This window comes from Coturnix japonica, chromosome 24, assembly GCF_054131305.1.
Source record: "Coturnix japonica strain WE chromosome 24, WE-NBRP24, whole genome shotgun sequence".
Lineage (NCBI taxonomy): Eukaryota > Metazoa > Chordata > Aves > Galliformes > Phasianidae > Coturnix > Coturnix japonica.
Genome location: NC_140686.1, coordinates 8,040,753 through 8,056,348, shown reverse-complemented (window position 1 = coordinate 8,056,348; position 15,596 = coordinate 8,040,753). Strand labels below are relative to the sequence as shown.

At 61.1% G+C, this 15,596-nt stretch overlaps 2 protein-coding genes across 3 annotated transcripts; both read left to right on the top strand.

Moving 5' to 3' along the window:
• The first annotated feature begins 2,834 nt into the window (after positions 1-2,834).
• On the top strand, positions 2,835-7,203 carry C1QL1 (complement C1q like 1). Its single transcript, XM_015885451.3, has 2 exons — positions 2,835-3,609; positions 6,742-7,203. The coding sequence occupies exons 1-2, from the start codon at positions 3,052-3,054 to the stop codon at positions 6,919-6,921; spliced, it is 738 nt and encodes a 245-aa protein (XP_015740937.2). The 5' UTR covers positions 2,835-3,051; the 3' UTR covers positions 6,922-7,203.
• Positions 7,204-7,988: 785 nt separating this feature from the next.
• On the top strand, positions 7,989-15,302 carry KIF18B (kinesin family member 18B). Of its 2 annotated transcripts, none has more exons than XM_015885470.3 (16): positions 7,989-8,043; positions 8,468-8,819; positions 9,779-9,936; positions 10,354-10,458; positions 10,649-10,759; positions 11,454-11,651; positions 11,726-11,902; positions 12,232-12,306; positions 12,457-12,545; positions 12,698-12,809; positions 13,006-13,121; positions 13,241-13,434; positions 13,796-14,294; positions 14,400-14,495; positions 14,615-14,700; positions 14,937-15,302. In XM_015885470.3, the coding sequence occupies exons 2-16, from the start codon at positions 8,501-8,503 to the stop codon at positions 15,032-15,034; spliced, it is 2,433 nt and encodes an 810-aa protein (XP_015740956.2). In that variant the 5' UTR covers positions 7,989-8,043; positions 8,468-8,500; the 3' UTR covers positions 15,035-15,302. The 2 variants fall into 2 exon arrangements, with proteins under 2 accessions (XP_015740956.2, XP_085379644.1); XM_085523518.1 differs by having other exon boundaries at positions 8,019-8,101.
• Positions 15,303-15,596: the final 294 nt, after the last annotated feature.

Genomic DNA, 15,596 nt, shown 5'->3' with positions numbered 1-15,596 from the left:
TGTGAAGATGAATACAATTGTGTGCATGGGTGGATGCAGGTAGAGATAGAGGGAAGTGTGCATAAGTGGAAGGATGTATAGATGGATGAACGGATGGAAGGAAGGGGGGAAGGGAGGAAGGAATGGTGGCCATCTGAATGGATAACGGATGGGTTTGTGGGGGGGTGGGTGCCCCCAGGGCAGCAGGCAGCAGCAGAGGAGGCCCCACACAGGAGCTTTTGCAGCCCATTGATTGCACACTCACCTCGTTGAGCACATGGGCATTGCACAGCTGTGTGCACGTGAGCTCATTCATGCACACAGGTACCTGCACCCACACACACCCACATGTGCACATGCATCCCCACACAGATGTGCACCTCCACACTTGTGGAGGGGAAACTGAGGCACGGAGCAGCTCCGACCCCATCCCACAGCCCAGCCACCGCCTGCTCTCTGTCTTCCCCAAACCCCAAATCCTCCCTAACGAGCTCCAAGCCGGCAGCAGGGCCATGGCCGGCCCCGTGCCCCCGCACCATCCCCGTGCCCCACAAGCATTGATTGTGCCCCACACCACCGTGGCCCCTCCGCGCCCCCCGGCCGCCCACCTCCGCCTCGCTCTGCAGAGCAAACAGCCGCGGGCTCGGCTGCGCATCGATTCTGTGAGAGCTGCTGTTTGCTTAACCTTTGCAGAGAGCGGCAGGCGCGCGGCACGAGGAGATGCTGCCTCTCAGCTTTGTCCTTCCCCATCCTTCAGCTGCTAATGGGGCTTTGCTTGCTTGGCTGAGGGGCTGCGATGGCCCACGAGCAGGGGATGGGGACAGGGATCCCCCTGGGGTCTCTTCTTGGACTACTCAGGATGTTGTCCCCACTCGCACGGTGCTGTATGTGTGGGGTGATGCTCCTGGTGCTGGCACCATGGGAACGCGGCACTTTGGGGTGGTGGGTTTGCTACGGGATGGGGTTGTTTGGGGTGGTGGCCATGCTGGTAGGTACATGGTTGTATGAGGTGGTGGCTGTGCCCTGGAGATGAATTGATTTGGGTCCGTGGCCATGTCAATAGGGGTGAGGTAGTTTGGGCTGGTTGCTACGCCATGGGGATGTGGTAGCCTGGGTCTGTGCCAATAGGGACATGATGTTTTGGGGTGGTGGCCATGCCATGGGGACATGGTGGCCTGGGGTGGTGGCTGAGCCATAGAAATGCAGTGATTTGGGGTGGTATCCATGCCAATAGGGACAGTTTGGCTTGGGGTGGTGGCCATGCCATGGGGACATGGTGTCTGTGCCTGTAGGGACAGGATGGATTGGGATGGTGGCTGTGCCATGAGGATGTGATGTTTTGGGGGTGATGGCTGCGCCATGGGGACGTGCTGCTTTGGGGTGGTGACTGTGCCGTGGAGATGCAGTGGTTTGGGGTGGTGGCCATACTATGGGGTGGTGGGTTGGCCTGTAGTGGTGGCCCTGCTCCGGGGACAAAGTGACATCAGCACGCATTGTCTGCACACAGCAGAGTCCCATTATCCCTCTGCACGAGGCGGGTGCTGTGATTCAATCCGGGGGTGTCCAACGGGGCCCCTCCGTGACCGCACCACCCCAGTCCCCATCCCCGTGCACAGCTCGCTGCCACCCGTGGGAGCGCTGCGCCGGAGGGTGACTCACGGAGCCCGTGGCCTCGCCGAGGCGTATTTTTAGGAGCTCATTAAAAAAGAAAAGAAAAGGAAAAGGGAGAGGGAGGGAAGGAGAAAGGAGCGGGGAAGCGGCGGCGCGGCGCAGTTCTCCTCGTGGTGACCGCTCGTGGGGACGCGGGGACAGCGCAGGGGCTGCACCCCGACCCCAAAATGCTCTGAAAGCCCCCAAACCCCCCACAGCCAACGGCACGGCTGCGTGTCCCGGGGCCGTGGTGTCACTCCGATGGGTGTCACCGCTCCCCGTGTCCCCATTGCGATTCGGCCGCGCCGCCCGCGGGGGCTGTCAGTTCCCATCGCGTCTCGATGCCGGCTGTGACAAGCGGCCGCTCGGCCCCGCAGCCCCCGGTGCTCGGCTGCACAACGCGGGGTGACACGCGGCGGAACGCGGCCACCGAAGCCCCGGGCGCGGAGCTGGGTGTGCCAGGGGGCTGCGTCCTCGCCGTCACCGTCGCGGCCGTGTGTGTTTGTGTTTGTATGTGTGTCTGTGTGTGTGTGTGGCATTAATGGGGACGGGGCGCTCAGCTCCCACCAGCAGCGGCCGCCCCGGTGTGGGGCTGGGGGGGGGTCGAGGTGATGGGGCGGCGTTGGGGCCGTGGGGTGATGGTGGCCGCGTTGGGGCAGCGTGGCACTGCGGCCCCACGGGCTGCTTTGGGGTGTAGGTACAGCCCTGTCCCCATTGATGGGACAACGGGGCGCTGTGTCCATCGGGGTGTCCTGTGGGGCTGTGGGGCGCTCAGTGGGGCGGGTTCTGATGTTGGTGCTGCCGTCTGTCCCCTCGGTGTGTGACATGTCCCCGTGTGTCCCCTTACTGTCCAACCGCGTGTCTCCGTGTGACACGCGTCTCCCCGTGGGCTGTGAGCACCGTCCCCACGTGTCACGGGTTGCGGTGCTTTGGGCTGAGCCGCCCCTCGTCCCAGCGGGTGATACATGGGGGGCATATGTGGGACATGTGGGTCAGGGGCTGCCGGAGCTGCTGACCCCAATGTGCCACGCGTGGGTGCCCCGAGGCCGCCCCCTCCCCATGGCCGCACCGGGTGGGGGCGTGCCAACACGGTGGGCGTGGCTTCGCGCTGCCAGGACGGCGCTAAGGACCAATCAGCGCGCAGAGGGGGCGTGGCCTGGAGTGAAGTGGGCGTGTCTATACTGGGAGTGGGCGTGACCACAGCGGCAGTGGGCGTGGCCTGGCGCGGGGTGGGCGTGTCCGGGCTCGGAGCGCCCGGAGCTCAGCGGAGCGGATCGGAGCGGAGCGGCACCGCCGAACCCCGAACACAGCGCCCCGAACCGCCCCCGAACCGGCACCATTCCGGCCCAGCGAGCAGCCCCGGCCGGGCGGCGGCTCAGCCTCGGCCGTAAAACTTTGCTGGCGGCCGCCGCGGGCGTGGTGATGGTGCTGGTGCTGGTGGTGCTCATCCCGGTGCTGGTGAGCTCGGCGGGCACCGACGGCCGCTACGAGATGCTGGGCACCTGCCGCATGCTCTGCGAGCCCTACGGCGGCACCGCGCCCGGGGGCGGCCCGCTGCCACCGCCCTCCACGCTGGTGCAGGGGCCGCAGGGCAAGGCGGGCAAACCGGGCAAACCGGGACCGCCGGGACCCCCCGGAGAACCGGGACCGCCGGGAGCCGCGGGGCCGCCGGGGGTGAGGGGAGAAGCGGGCAAACCGGGACCGCCCGGGCTGCCGGGTCTGGGGGGGACCGGGGCGGTGAGCACGGCCACCTACAGCACGGTGCCCAGAGTCGCCTTCTACGCCGGCCTGAAGAACCCGCACGAGGGATACGAGATCCTCAAGTTCGACGACGTGGTCACCAACCTGGGCAACAGCTACGACGCCGCCTCGGGGAAGTTCACCTGTGTCATCCCCGGCACTTATTTCTTCACCTACCACGTCCTGATGCGCGGCGGAGACGGCACCAGCATGTGGGCTGACCTCTGCAAGAACGGGCAGGTACGGGGTGCAGGGCTCCGGGGGGTCCCGGGAGGGTCCTGTGCTTCTCCTGCCCACGGGATGCACGTTTTGTGCAGCCCCGCGATGCTCCGTCCTTCCCTCAATGCTCCAGGTCCCTCCCGGTGGTGCCTCGTCCTTCTGCCCGTGCAGCTGCACCCCGGGGTGCTCCATCCCTATTCCAGCCGTGGGGTGCAGCCCCCCAGGCTGCTCTGCCCTCCCAGCGCCAATGATGTGCCCTGGCTGCATCCCCGAGGTCCCCAATCCTCCTCCTGCCCGTGGGATCCGCACTCCCCAGCTGCTCCATTCCCATTCCAGCTGTGGGATCTGTCCCTTTTCCAGCCATGGGATGTGCATCCCACGTTGGTCTGTTCCTCCCCTGCCCGCGCTTATGCACATCCTCGAGATGCTCCATCCTTCTCCCATTGGCAATGATGTGTCCCCATGGGTCCCCTCTCGGCCCCTCTCCTGCCCCAGCAATGTGCCCTGCCGTGCTATGGGGTGTCTGTGCTGTGTCCCTATGTCGTACCAGTGGCCGTGCCCTGGGGGTAGCCGTGCAGGGACAGCAGCTGTAGTGGCCTTGGGGACCCCACTGCTGGGTCTATGCAGTGCTGAACCCACATTGAGGGCAGTGTGAGCTGTGTCCGCTGCTCCTCAGTCCTATTAGTCCCAGCAGGTTGTGCCCCCATGGGACGTCCCCTCTGCCTGCTGACACACGGTGGGACCGCTGCCCCAATGCTGGGGCTGCCTCTGTCCCCACATCTCCACCATCGCTGTGGTTGAGGCTTCCAGGTGATGTCGCATCCCCGCAACACAAACCCTGTGCTGGAGCTGTGGCTGTCACTGCAAATGTCACCCTGCTCCGAGGGGCTCCGGGCTCAGCGGGGTGACACCTCGCCATGCTCTGACCCACAGCTCTGCCCCAATAGTTGGCTTTGCCTTTGGGTTGTTGGGTTCTTCTTCCCTTCACTGGCAGCCCCAAATCCGAGGCATTAGGGATGCTCGGTGCTCATCCCCATGGCGCTGAGCATTGCTGCACTGTGCCCACTGCACTGAGCACTGCCCCGGCTCCCGGATGGGGTTCTTCCTTCCTCAGAGGGGTTTAGGAGCCCAGAACGCAGCTGGGATTGGGGTCACCCCTCCATCCCTTTGCCACCTGCATCCCCCCGTGATCTGAGCCTTTGCCCCAGCAGTTGGGTTTGGTTTCCAGCTGTTGTGTTCTCCCTCCCTCGGCTCCCAGCCCCACATTCATGACACTGGGGATGCTCCGTGCTGATCCCCACGGCAACAACTCCGAGAGCCCCATTGAGCTGAACATCCCCCCACCGCTCGGATGGGGGTTTTTCCATCCCAAACAAACCCCACGCAGTGATTTAGGATCCCAAAACACAGCTGGGAGCCGGCTCGCAACCCGCCCCTTCACCATCCCCGCTCCGTGGGCTCGTGCCGGCACTAACAGCTGCATTTCCCGAAGCTGCAAAGCTCCTGTCAAGTGTAAATAAACCCATTCGGGCGTGCGCCTGCAATACAGCTTAATCATCGTCGCGGCCGTCCTGGTCGGGCGCCGGCTTCGCAGCCGTCCCCACGCGCCGGGTGTTAATTGCCGGCACGATGGCACGGCTCTAATTGGGGTTTGTGCCATAGAAATGCGGCCCCGGAGTGAAGCCGGGGCGCTGGGGTTGCACCGCAGCGGTGATGCCCCCATGTTTCCCTATGGAGAAGTGTCCATCACAGCGCCGGCCGCTCCGTTCGAGTTAATGAGAGCCAGGGGAGCTGCTCCTGGTGATTAATTAGCATTAATTATGATTATTTGTATTAGCTTGTCGCCGTTTGCTGGGTGACAAATCTGTGTTTGGAAGGAAGATGGATGGGTTGGATGGATTGGATGGATGTCCTCGGCGTTGTCCCTCGTGGGGATGTGGGGCCGGTGGGGGATGGTCCCCAAGGTGCTGCCCCACAGAGGGATGTGTCCATGGGGCCACAACCTGGGAGCACCCAAAGGTGACGTGTTTGAACCCAAAAACATGGTGCCCCCACGTCCCTCTGCACTGTGTGGGCACAGAGCTGCAGTGGTCGCAGTGGGGCAGCTCCCAGCCATGGGGGCAGCGGGGTTGGTTGGTGACAGCTGCCACGTCCCCGTTTTGGGCACTTCTTCCTTTGGGTGCAGGGGCAGCTCCCAGCCATAGGGCTGCTCTTGTTGACATCCCCATTTTGGGCTCATCTCCTTCCCCACGGGCAGCTCCATGGGGATGCTGGAGCTTAGAGCTGCTGAGCCCCATCTCTGCATCCCCTCCAGTCGTGGGGACACGGCAGCTGGGACAACGCGCTGGCTCTGCTGCCATGGAGCCATTTATCTTCCCTGGTTAACCAAGGGCTGGCGGGCGCGCGGTGACGAGGCGGCTCCTTAACGAGGGAAGACGGATGGCAGTCGCTGCAGCGGGGACGGGCGTTGTGCTGGGACATCAGTAGGTTCCAGAGTAAACAGGGGCTGATGGGTGGGATCTGTCACAGCCATGGGCTGCCCGTGGGTTTGGGGATGTTTCTGCCTCAGCCCCGATGGCTTCTGTGGGGTGTCCATGGGGCTGTGGTTGTGTCCCTTCAGCTGTGGGATTGGGGCCGTTTCCCTGTGAGCCGATGGGGAGCCCATTCTTGTCAGTCCTAATTAGGAGCTGCTTCTCCCTGCTGCGCCGCTTTGCATTTCACATGGGATTTTTTTACCTGCCTCCTTGTCACTGTCACCCGGCGCGCTGAGATCTCGCTGCAAGGCTCCGGCTCGGATTTGATTACCCCAATAATTCCCTATCAGCTGCAGCCGCAGTGCCACTTCCCTGGGCAGCCATGGGGCCGTCGGGTACGTGTGGGGTTTTACAGGTGTGGGTATACCTTCCTGCCCCACACCTGAGCCGTAACCCCACATTCAAACCTATGGGTCAGGGCAATGCTTGCTGGCACCACAGCAGCACCACCATCCCCGTGCCAATGCCACCTCTTCCATCCAGCTCCCACCACCCATCTATGGGTCCAAATAGACTCAGATGGAGCGGGGAATGGAGCCCATGGGTGCTGTGTATGGGATCATGGTGGGGCAGTGGGGCCGTGGGATGCAGGTGGGTTAAAGCCGTGTCCCCTGTGCAGGTTCGGGCCAGCGCCATCGCGCAGGATGCGGATCAGAACTACGACTACGCCAGCAACAGTGTCATCCTGCACCTGGACGCGGGTGACGAGGTCTTCATCAAGCTGGATGGGGGCAAAGCCCACGGCGGCAACAACAACAAGTACAGCACCTTCTCGGGCTTCATCATCTACTCGGACTGAGCCTGGACCCACGGCATCACATCATGGCATCGCCCCATGGCATCGCTCCATGCCCACCCAGCCCCACAGCATCCCCATGTGCAGCCCTATGGCCGGCTGTGGGGCCCAGCAGCCCCCTTCCCCATCACCCGCTCACCCCATTGCTGCTAATTCGGGGCGGGGGGAGCAGAGGGGCGTTCCCCTGGCTGTGACCCACTTGATGTGGGTCTGGATGCGGTGCCTCGCGCCGGGGGAGCTGCCCGGCCCCGGGTGACTCCATGGTAAAGCAGAGCTGTGACCTCCCCCTGTGTGCTGTATTTGTCCCTGCGTCGGGATGATGTGGCCCCATGGTGGGACATGGCCCCATGGAGGAGGTGGCTCCGTGATGGGATTTGTCCCCAAGGCAGAACTTGGCCCCGCGAGAGGATCTTTCTGCATGGCAGCATGTGGGCAGACACGGCCCCGTGATGGGATGTTGGCCCCATGGGAGAGCATGGGCCCCATAACAGGATGTGGCCCCATATAGGACATGGCCCCATAACAGGACCTGGCCCCATGTGAGAGCATGGGCCCCATAATAGGACATAGCCCCATATAGGACGTGGGTCCCATAACAGAACATGGCCCCATATGGGATGCAGCCCCATAACAGGACATGGCCCCATATAGGATGTAGCCCCATAACAGGACATGACCCTATAACAGAACATGGCCCTATAAAGGACATGGCCCCATAACAGGGCGTGGCCCCACATAGGACATGGCCCCATAACAGGACATGGTCCCATATTGGACATAGCCCCATACAGGACATGGCTCCATATAGAATGTGGCCCCATGTAGGACATGGTCCCATATAGGACATGGCTCCATATAGGACATGGCCCCATATAGGACGTGGCCCCATAATAGAGCATGGCCCCATATTGGACATAGCCCTATATAGGACGTGGCCCCATGTCAGATTGTGACCCCATGGCGGGAGGTGACCCTGGGGAAGACTACAAGTCCCGTGATGCCCCTCTCGGAGTCTAGATTCACGTGACTCAGATGAGCCAATGGGAGGCAACGGAGCGAGCGGCCAATCAGAAGGGCGGGAGGGGGTTGCCGGGAGATTTGAACGCGGAGGGCCGGAAGTGGCGGGTGAGTGGGGGGGCGGGACCGGACCGAGGGAACTGAGGGGCTGAGCGGGGCCTACGGGGTGTGTGGGGCCCACGGGGGTTGGTTTGGGGCCCACGGGGGTCTGTGGGGCCTACGGGGGTCCGTGAGGCGTGTGTGGGGCCTACGGGGGGCCGGTGTGGGGCCTACGGGGGGCTGTGGGCCTCAGGGCCGCGATAGAAGCCGCAAACAAAGGCTGTAAGGCCGCGGGGCCGGCCCAGGGCCCGGTGCGGTGCTGTGGGATCTGAAGGGGCTGCGGGGTGTCGGTACAGGCCGCAAAGAGCTCATAGGACCCATAGCACGGCGGCTACGGAGCCCTTGGGGTCTATAGGCTGTAAGGGGGACTGTGGGGCCGTGGGGGTCGTCGCTTTGTGGGACCTCAGGCCCCTCCGCTGTGCGTGGATCCCAGGCTGCTCCCACCGAGCTCCGTGTCCCCGTGGCCATGGACCCCCCGGCCGAGGGCGGCACCGTGGCCGTAATGGTGCGTGTACGACCGCCCGCCCCCAATGAACGTGAGGGGGCCGCGCACTCGGTGCTGCACGTGGTGGATCAGCACATCCTCGTCTTCGACCCCGACGAGCCCGGCGGACCCCACGGCACCGCGCTGCACCCGCTGCCCACCCGCGGCTCCAAACAGCGCGGCAAGGACATCAAGTTCGTCTTCGATCGCGTGTTTGGGGAGGGGGCCACGCAGCAGGAGGTGTTCCAGCACACGACACGGGACGTGTTGGATGGAGTCCTCAATGGATACAACTGCTCCGGTACGGCCTGGGGGGCTGGGGGGGTCAGCAGAGCTGGGATGTGACCCTCATAGGGATGTCCAAAGGGTGGGAAGGGCCGTCTACTGGCATCTCATACCTTGAGTTTGGCAGCGTGGTGGAAAACCCAAAGGATGAGAGGGGGATCGGGGTCATAAAACAGCAGCGTGGGAGCAGACAGTGCTGAACTGCCAACAGCATCGAGCTGGGGGTTGTAGGTGTGGTCAGGGTGTCCCTGGCACAGGGGGAACACAGTGAGAAGAGCCTGAGATGCTGAGCAGGAGGTTGGGTGAGACAGGTATGTACTGGGATGCTCTGGGAGCTGCCGTGCTCCTCACACATCACCCAGCCCTGCAGTGCACACAGACCAGGTCTGAGCGCTCCTTGCCCAGCCCTGCAGCTCCTCGTGCTGCTTTCAGGCTGTCAGCAGCGCAGCGTAATGGGCGCTGGGGCTGCACGCTGCTATTCCTGGCTCTGTCACCGTGCCCACCTGGCAGCGTCTCCTGTCTCTGTATGAAATAACTCCCAGATCCTCAAATGAGATATTCCCAAAGCTAATGGGGAGAAAGGCTGAGGTGCTCTAGATTAGCGTCCTGTTCTGATGCTGATGCTTCACAGAGGGTGTTGAAGGGTTGGGGAATGGAGATGAGTTGCAAGGTCTGGAGAAAGAAACTCCTTCAGGAGACCTGGGGGTGCTCAGCTTGGAGGGTGGCTCAAATGTGGCCTCAGAGTGTTTGAATGGGTGACGGCACAGGGACTTGTCCTGTCTTTATCCGCTAAATTAGAGATGCTGACAGCTGAAATGAGAGAGAAATTGCACTGGGGGATAGTGCAGAGAGTGCTGAGGGTAATTAACTATTGAACCGCTCTGCGACGGCTGCGAGTGACCTGCTCTGCTGCAGCCTCTGCTGCAGGGACGTCACGCTGCTGACAGTTTCAAACACCCCTCTCCTTCCTTGCAGTGTTTGCCTACGGTGCGACTGGAGCAGGGAAAACCTACACCATGCTGGGCTCAGAGCAGAGCCCGGGCATCATGTACCTCACCATGGCAGAGCTGTACAGGAGGATTGAGGCCAGGAAGGATGAGAAGAGCTGTGAGGTTCTTGTTTCCTACCAGGAGGTATGTGTGTCCCTGGTGTGTTTTGGGGCTGGTGCTGACCCCATAGCTCTACAGTTTGTGTCCCCAGTGTTTGGGGCACCCGCTGTCCCAGCTGCATTCAGGTGTGGAACTGGTGTTGCTGGTTCCTCCCATCTGGGGAATGGGAAGTTGTTCTGCCTTACTGAGCTGCCGTGGTGCCTGCAGTCTGCTTAGCAATCTGAAAGGGCTGAGCAGGAGGAGCAGTGGCACAGTGACTTGCAAGTAAAGCCCTGGAGGGCTGTCCTCTGCATTTAGAGCACTGTCAGCCTCTCTGTGTTGTGTCTGGGCAGTGCCCTGCAGGGTGTTGGGGTGGGAGGGGCTCATCTGATCAGACTGTGTGACCCTCATGTGCAAAGCTCCTCAATGCTGGGGTAACAGCCCGTGTGTTCCCTGATCCAGGTGTACAACGAGCAGATCCATGACCTGCTGGAGCCTAAGGGGCCTTTGGCCATCCGGGAGGATCCAGAGAAAGGAGTCGTGGTCCAGGGGCTCTCCTTCCACCAGGTGGGTGTGAGGAGTGGGCACAGGCTCTGTGCAACGCTGTCTTAGCAGCAAGTCTGACCCTGAGCTGAAGGGGACGCCCCAGGGCAGCGGGATGCCTTGCGTCCCAATTGTCGTTGCTTAATGCTGGGTTGCTGTAGGGGTTACCTGGGGTGCCCAGCCTGCTCATACCCACCCCTCTGCTCCATTCCAGCCCAAATCAGCAGAGCAGCTCCTGGAGATGTTGGCCAATGGCAACAAAAACCGGACGCAGCACCCCACGGACGCCAACGCCACCTCCTCCCGCTCTCATGCAGTCTTCCAGGTGAGGGCTGAGCCATAAAACCACAGCACGGTTGGCTTGGAAAGAACCTTAGAGATCTTAGAACTGTGGAATTGCAACAGGTTGGGTTGGAAGGGACACCAAAAACCCCCAGCCCTACCTCTACTGTGGTCTGGGTGCCTTCCACCAGCTGCCTGGGGACCCACCTGTGGCCTTGGAACCTCCAGGGCTTATCTGCCCCATCGTCCCCCTCAGCACAGAGCTGGGATTTACGTTCCCTGCTCTCTTTGTCCTCACTGTGTCAGTGCTCTCCCCCACAAGCCTTCCTATTGATTTCAATTCCATCCAGGCCCTTCCCTGAATTAGCAGCGCCGTCACGGCTGCGTGGGGAGACTGAGGGCTCTGCCTGCAATCTCTGTGTGAACCTGGTGGCTGCGTGCAGGGGAAGTCCAGGTGTCTGGATGCCTTCCCAGCTGGGTGCTGGACTCCTGCCTGCTGCACATCCGTTAGCAGTGCTGGAAATGTGCCCTCCCTGCTGCTGGCTCTGCCTGCTGGTGAGCCAGGCACGGGCTGGTGAGGGTGCAGGATTGGGATACGACATGGGAACTGGGCTCAGCACTGAGAACATGTCCTAGGTGCTCCCCAGGCACTGCAAGGCAATGCCCAGAGGACTCCACCAGCGTTGGGTTTGCCTGTCCTCGTTGGGTTGTGGCCTCACCAGTCTCTGTGCTCACAGATCTACGTGAAGCAGCAGGACCGTGTTGTGGGCCTTGCTCAGGACCTGCAGGTCGCCAAGATGAGCCTGATTGACCTGGCGGGCTCCGAAAGAGCTTCTGTCTCCAAGACCAAAGGAGAACGTCTCCGGGAGGGTGCAAACATCAACCGCTCACTGCTGGCCCTCATCAACGTCATCAACGCCTTGGCTGATGCAAAGGTAACACTGCCTGGTGTGCCCTGCTGAGTGCCCAGCTCCCAAAAGCTGAGCAGCTCCTCACTCTCTTGGTGCAGAGCAAGAAAACCCACATCCCGTATCGGGACAGCAAGCTGACGCGCCTGCTGAAGGACTCCATCGGTGGCAACTGCCGCACCATTATGATTGCTGCTGTCAGCCCCTCCTCGCTGGCCTACGAGGACACCTACAACACTCTCAAATATGCCAACAGGGCCAAGGAGATCAAGCTGTCGGTGAGGAGCTCATCTTCTGCTGAGGGTTTGGGAGCTGGTGGGAAGGAGTTGGGTTTCACAGCCTGCCCTGGTGTGTGGGGTGGGTCAGCAGGTGCCTCCATGCTCTGGGTTGGGTGATCTGTTGGGTTGTTATCCAGCCCCTCTGGCCAAATGAAGCTGAGGACTCAGTGTGCAGTCTGTGCCAAAGCCCCTCATCCCAGCAGGGCTGCTGGCAGGGACAGCACATCCCTGTGCATGGCTCGTGCCATCTGCAGGCTCAGCTCCAGCACTGAGGAGGGATCTGTGCTCAGCACCACTTTCTGACCTCTTGCCCATTCCTGTCTCTGCAGCTGAAGAGCAACGTGCTCAGCCTCGACTGCCACATCAGTAAATACGCCACAATTTGTGAGCAGCTGAAAACGGAGGTGAGGTGCTCTGACTTTCAGCTGTGCTTTGGTTGGTGTGTGCACCTCTGAGCTCCTCTGTGAGCTGTGTGGTGGTGCTGCCTGCTGGGAGAGCTCTGAGCTCTGTGGGGCAGCCGATCCAGCTGTGGTACAGCTGATTCTTCTCTGCAGGTGGCAGATCTGCAGGCAAAGCTCCGAGCCTATGAGGACGCTGCCCGGGATGCAGGAAAACAGATACCAGTGCTGCTGCCTTCCCCCAGGTGAGGTTGTGGGGCTGGTGGGGAGGAGATGCTGAGTTGGAGTAAGTCCTGAAGGAAGCTGGGCTGGGAATCCCAAACACTGTCCTTAGTGATCCATCCCAAACGTGACTGTTTTCCCAATGAGTTTTTTTCCTCCCTTCTCATTTCTGTAGGATGGAAGGAGCCGTCCCAAAGAGCTGCTCAGCCCCGAGTGTTCGCAGGGAAAGTGATGGGGAGCAGCAGGAGCTGGGAGCCGGGCAGGATGCTCAGGGAGCAGTGGAGGAGGTGAGAGGAGGAGTGGGAGGGCTGGTGATCCAATGCCCACATGGCACAGAGGGCAGGAGCTCAGTCCTGGGGTGCTGGCGTAGTGTGAGCTCCTTATTGCTAGTAAAACACCTCAACTTTTAGATAAAGAAGTTTGGAGGATGAGACTCTGCTCCATTTAGGTCAGGTAAGGGCTCACTTTGGGATATTGTTCCAGGTTCTGGAGGCAATGCCCCCCAGCAGCCCCAGCCCCTCCCAGCAGGCAGATCTTCAGCTGGGAATGAAGAAACCGAACCTCCTTCCACAGCGTTTATCCCGCAGCCACACAGACAGGTGAGTCCTTCCTCTGTGTGCCCCTCCTGGTTCAGGTGGCCAAACTGACTGACTTTGGAAGCTGAGGGGCTGCCTCTGCCCAGACTCATTTATCTGATGCTGTTCCCCCTCTGTCACAGGCTCATAGCTGCCATTCTGAGTGTTGCCCAGAAGCAGTACTCCCTGCTGAAGGCTGCCAACCTCCTCACTCCTGCCATGGTCACTGAATTCGAGGAGCTGCAGCTCTTGGTGCAGCAGGAGGCAGATGTGAGCCCTCAGCCCACAGACACCAGTGGGGCCACTCCAGCCCTGAGGACACAGCCGGGCTGTGATGGTGAGCAACCAGCAGCTCTGATCCCTGTCTTTTCTGGTCTCATGTAATGGTTGCTGTCCTTGCTCAGTCTGTAGCTTTCCCTCCTCACCCCCAGTGCCACAACATGAGCCCAGCAGTGAGGCTGAGGGCTCTGCAGACTCTTTTCCAAGGACAGGCTGAGCTTTGCCATTGCACATTTCCCTTGGAACCGCTCTAGTGCTTTTAGGATGGGATTTGCAGTAGCTCCGTCCCTCTGGGTTGGATGTGAGCGTGGTTTGGTGATACCTGCTGGGAAATGGCAGCGTTTGGGGTGATGCTGAGGGCTGGGGATGTATGTGAACACTGCAGACGGTGCTGACTGTGCGTGTTGCTTCTCCTTTAGCATCACCCTCAGTGCTCAGCACTGAGTCCACCATCCCCATGACGAGAGCTGCCCTGCGCCGCCTGCAGCAGCTCACTTCACTCCCCAGCCCTAAAGTGGCGGTGAAGAAGAGGAGGAGATCTGAGATGAGCAGCACTTCCAGCCTGGAAACACCACGCAGCCTCAACACGCGGGCGAAGCGCCAGCGGAAATCCTCCCCACTGAGCAACGGGGATGAAGCGGAGGCGCCGTGGAGCCCACACACCCCGTGTGTTAAACAGCCCCAATCCACACAGCTGCTGCCGAGCTGCACCCCCAAAATCTGCCCTCTGACCGTCACCAAAGGGCGTGCACCCCTCAGGACATCAGCAGCCCAGAACTGCTGCACCCCGACTGTGTGCGACCTCAATGTGACCTACAGCCTCTCTGAGGACGTCTCCAAGCCGGGAGCCCTCAGCCTGCCCAGCTGGGAGAGCGCCCCATGTGCCCTAAAGAAGCAGGAGGGCCCCTTTGTGCCCAGGTTGGTGCTGTACCACTCGGACACAAACAGCATCCTTAAGAACCTGCTCCTCCTTTCCCCTTTGGGTTCAGTGCTTTACCCTCTGACCCTTCTTCCTCCCTGCAGAACCTCCATCCCGGTGTTCTCCATGAAGGGTTCCTCCATCCCGAAGCCGTCCTCCATCTCCAAAGGGTCTGTGCGGAAGCGGAGGGGAGCAGTGAGGTGAGATGGCAGCCATTTGCTGCTGTGGATGCTTCCCTGTGGGGCTGGGACCCCCTTTTTGCCTGCTGGCAGCCTGGGGTTTATATGACCATCCCCACATGTCCCCTTTTCCTTCACAGCACTGCTTCCCATTCACTGGGTGGGGTCCAGAGCTGCATCAGCTCGAGCAGCAGCTGGCGGTCTGTGCAGCCCCAGAGTATCCCAGGTGAGTCCTACAGGAGTTCCACCCATCCCTGATGCAGTTACACCAGGGGCAAAATACCTGGTGTTGCTGTGTCTGGGGCTGTTGGGATGTGCTCGTTGGGTTTGCTGCTTCCTTCCTATGGCCACATCCTTGGGAAGGGGTGTTGGGGGTCTGGGCTTGGCTGTAAGGCTGGGGCTGGCAGTGGGTTTGTAGGTTTTGCCTTTTCATCCCCTTCCTCCCTTTCTCTCCTGTTTCAGAGCATCCCCCTCCTGGGCTCACCTGGAAGGGTCGGAGCGGCCCCAGAGATGGTGCCCCCAGAGCCCCCACCTCACAAGCAATGAAGCTGCTGTGCTGATGTCCCTCACATCCAGGACCCCTCACGTGGCCCCACATGCAGCTGCCAGGGAGGTAGAAGTGCGACCACCCCAAACACTGCCCTGCTGTTCCCTGGCTGGTTTCCCTGCTCCCTCCTGCCCTCCTCCCTCTGCACAGCCCCATGTATTTTGTAGCAGATGGATCACTGCTGTTCCCTCTCAGCCCCTCTCGGGGTGTCGAGTGCTGACAGATGGGCAATGCTAAGCAATACCACGCGCTTTTAATAAATCTTACAGCTTAAACCCAAAGGAGTGAGGGAAGATGTGGGGCTGCTTCTCCCCCCTCAGCCTCAGAGCGGTGCTGGGCTCCCAGGGGTGGTTTTCTATTGTCCCTTTGGGGCTTCAGAGCATTTCTCCCTCTACTGTGGGGTCCTTGGGGCCACCAGCAGAGGTGATGACTTTGCACCGAGGCCCCAAAAGCTGCATGGCTGCCTTTGCCCCACAGCCCCTGGTATGTTCTGGCCCCGTTGTCCCATGCAGCGCTCCCCATAGGGGCTGGGGTCACTGCTCTCTGCCCTACTTTGCTCTCCCCTCTGTCTTCTC

What these genes read in the sequence shown, in the direction of transcription:
- C1QL1 (XM_015885451.3), top strand. Translation starts at nt 3,052, where the DNA reads ATGGTGCTGGTGCTGGTGGTGCTCATCCCGGTGCTGGTGAGCTCGGCG. An exon ending in ACCTCTGCAAGAACGGGCAG is followed by an intron (nt 3,610 to 6,741) that starts GTACGGGGTGCA and finishes TCCCCTGTGCAG; the next exon opens with GTTCGGGCCAGCGCCATCGC.
- KIF18B (XM_015885470.3), top strand. Translation starts at nt 8,501, where the DNA reads ATGGACCCCCCGGCCGAGGGCGGCACCGTGGCCGTAATGGTGCGTGTA. An exon ending in ACGCCTTGGCTGATGCAAAG is followed by an intron (nt 11,652 to 11,725) that starts GTAACACTGCCT and finishes CTCTTGGTGCAG; the next exon opens with AGCAAGAAAACCCACATCCC. An exon ending in CTCAGGGAGCAGTGGAGGAG is followed by an intron (nt 12,810 to 13,005) that starts GTGAGAGGAGGA and finishes ATATTGTTCCAG; the next exon opens with GTTCTGGAGGCAATGCCCCC.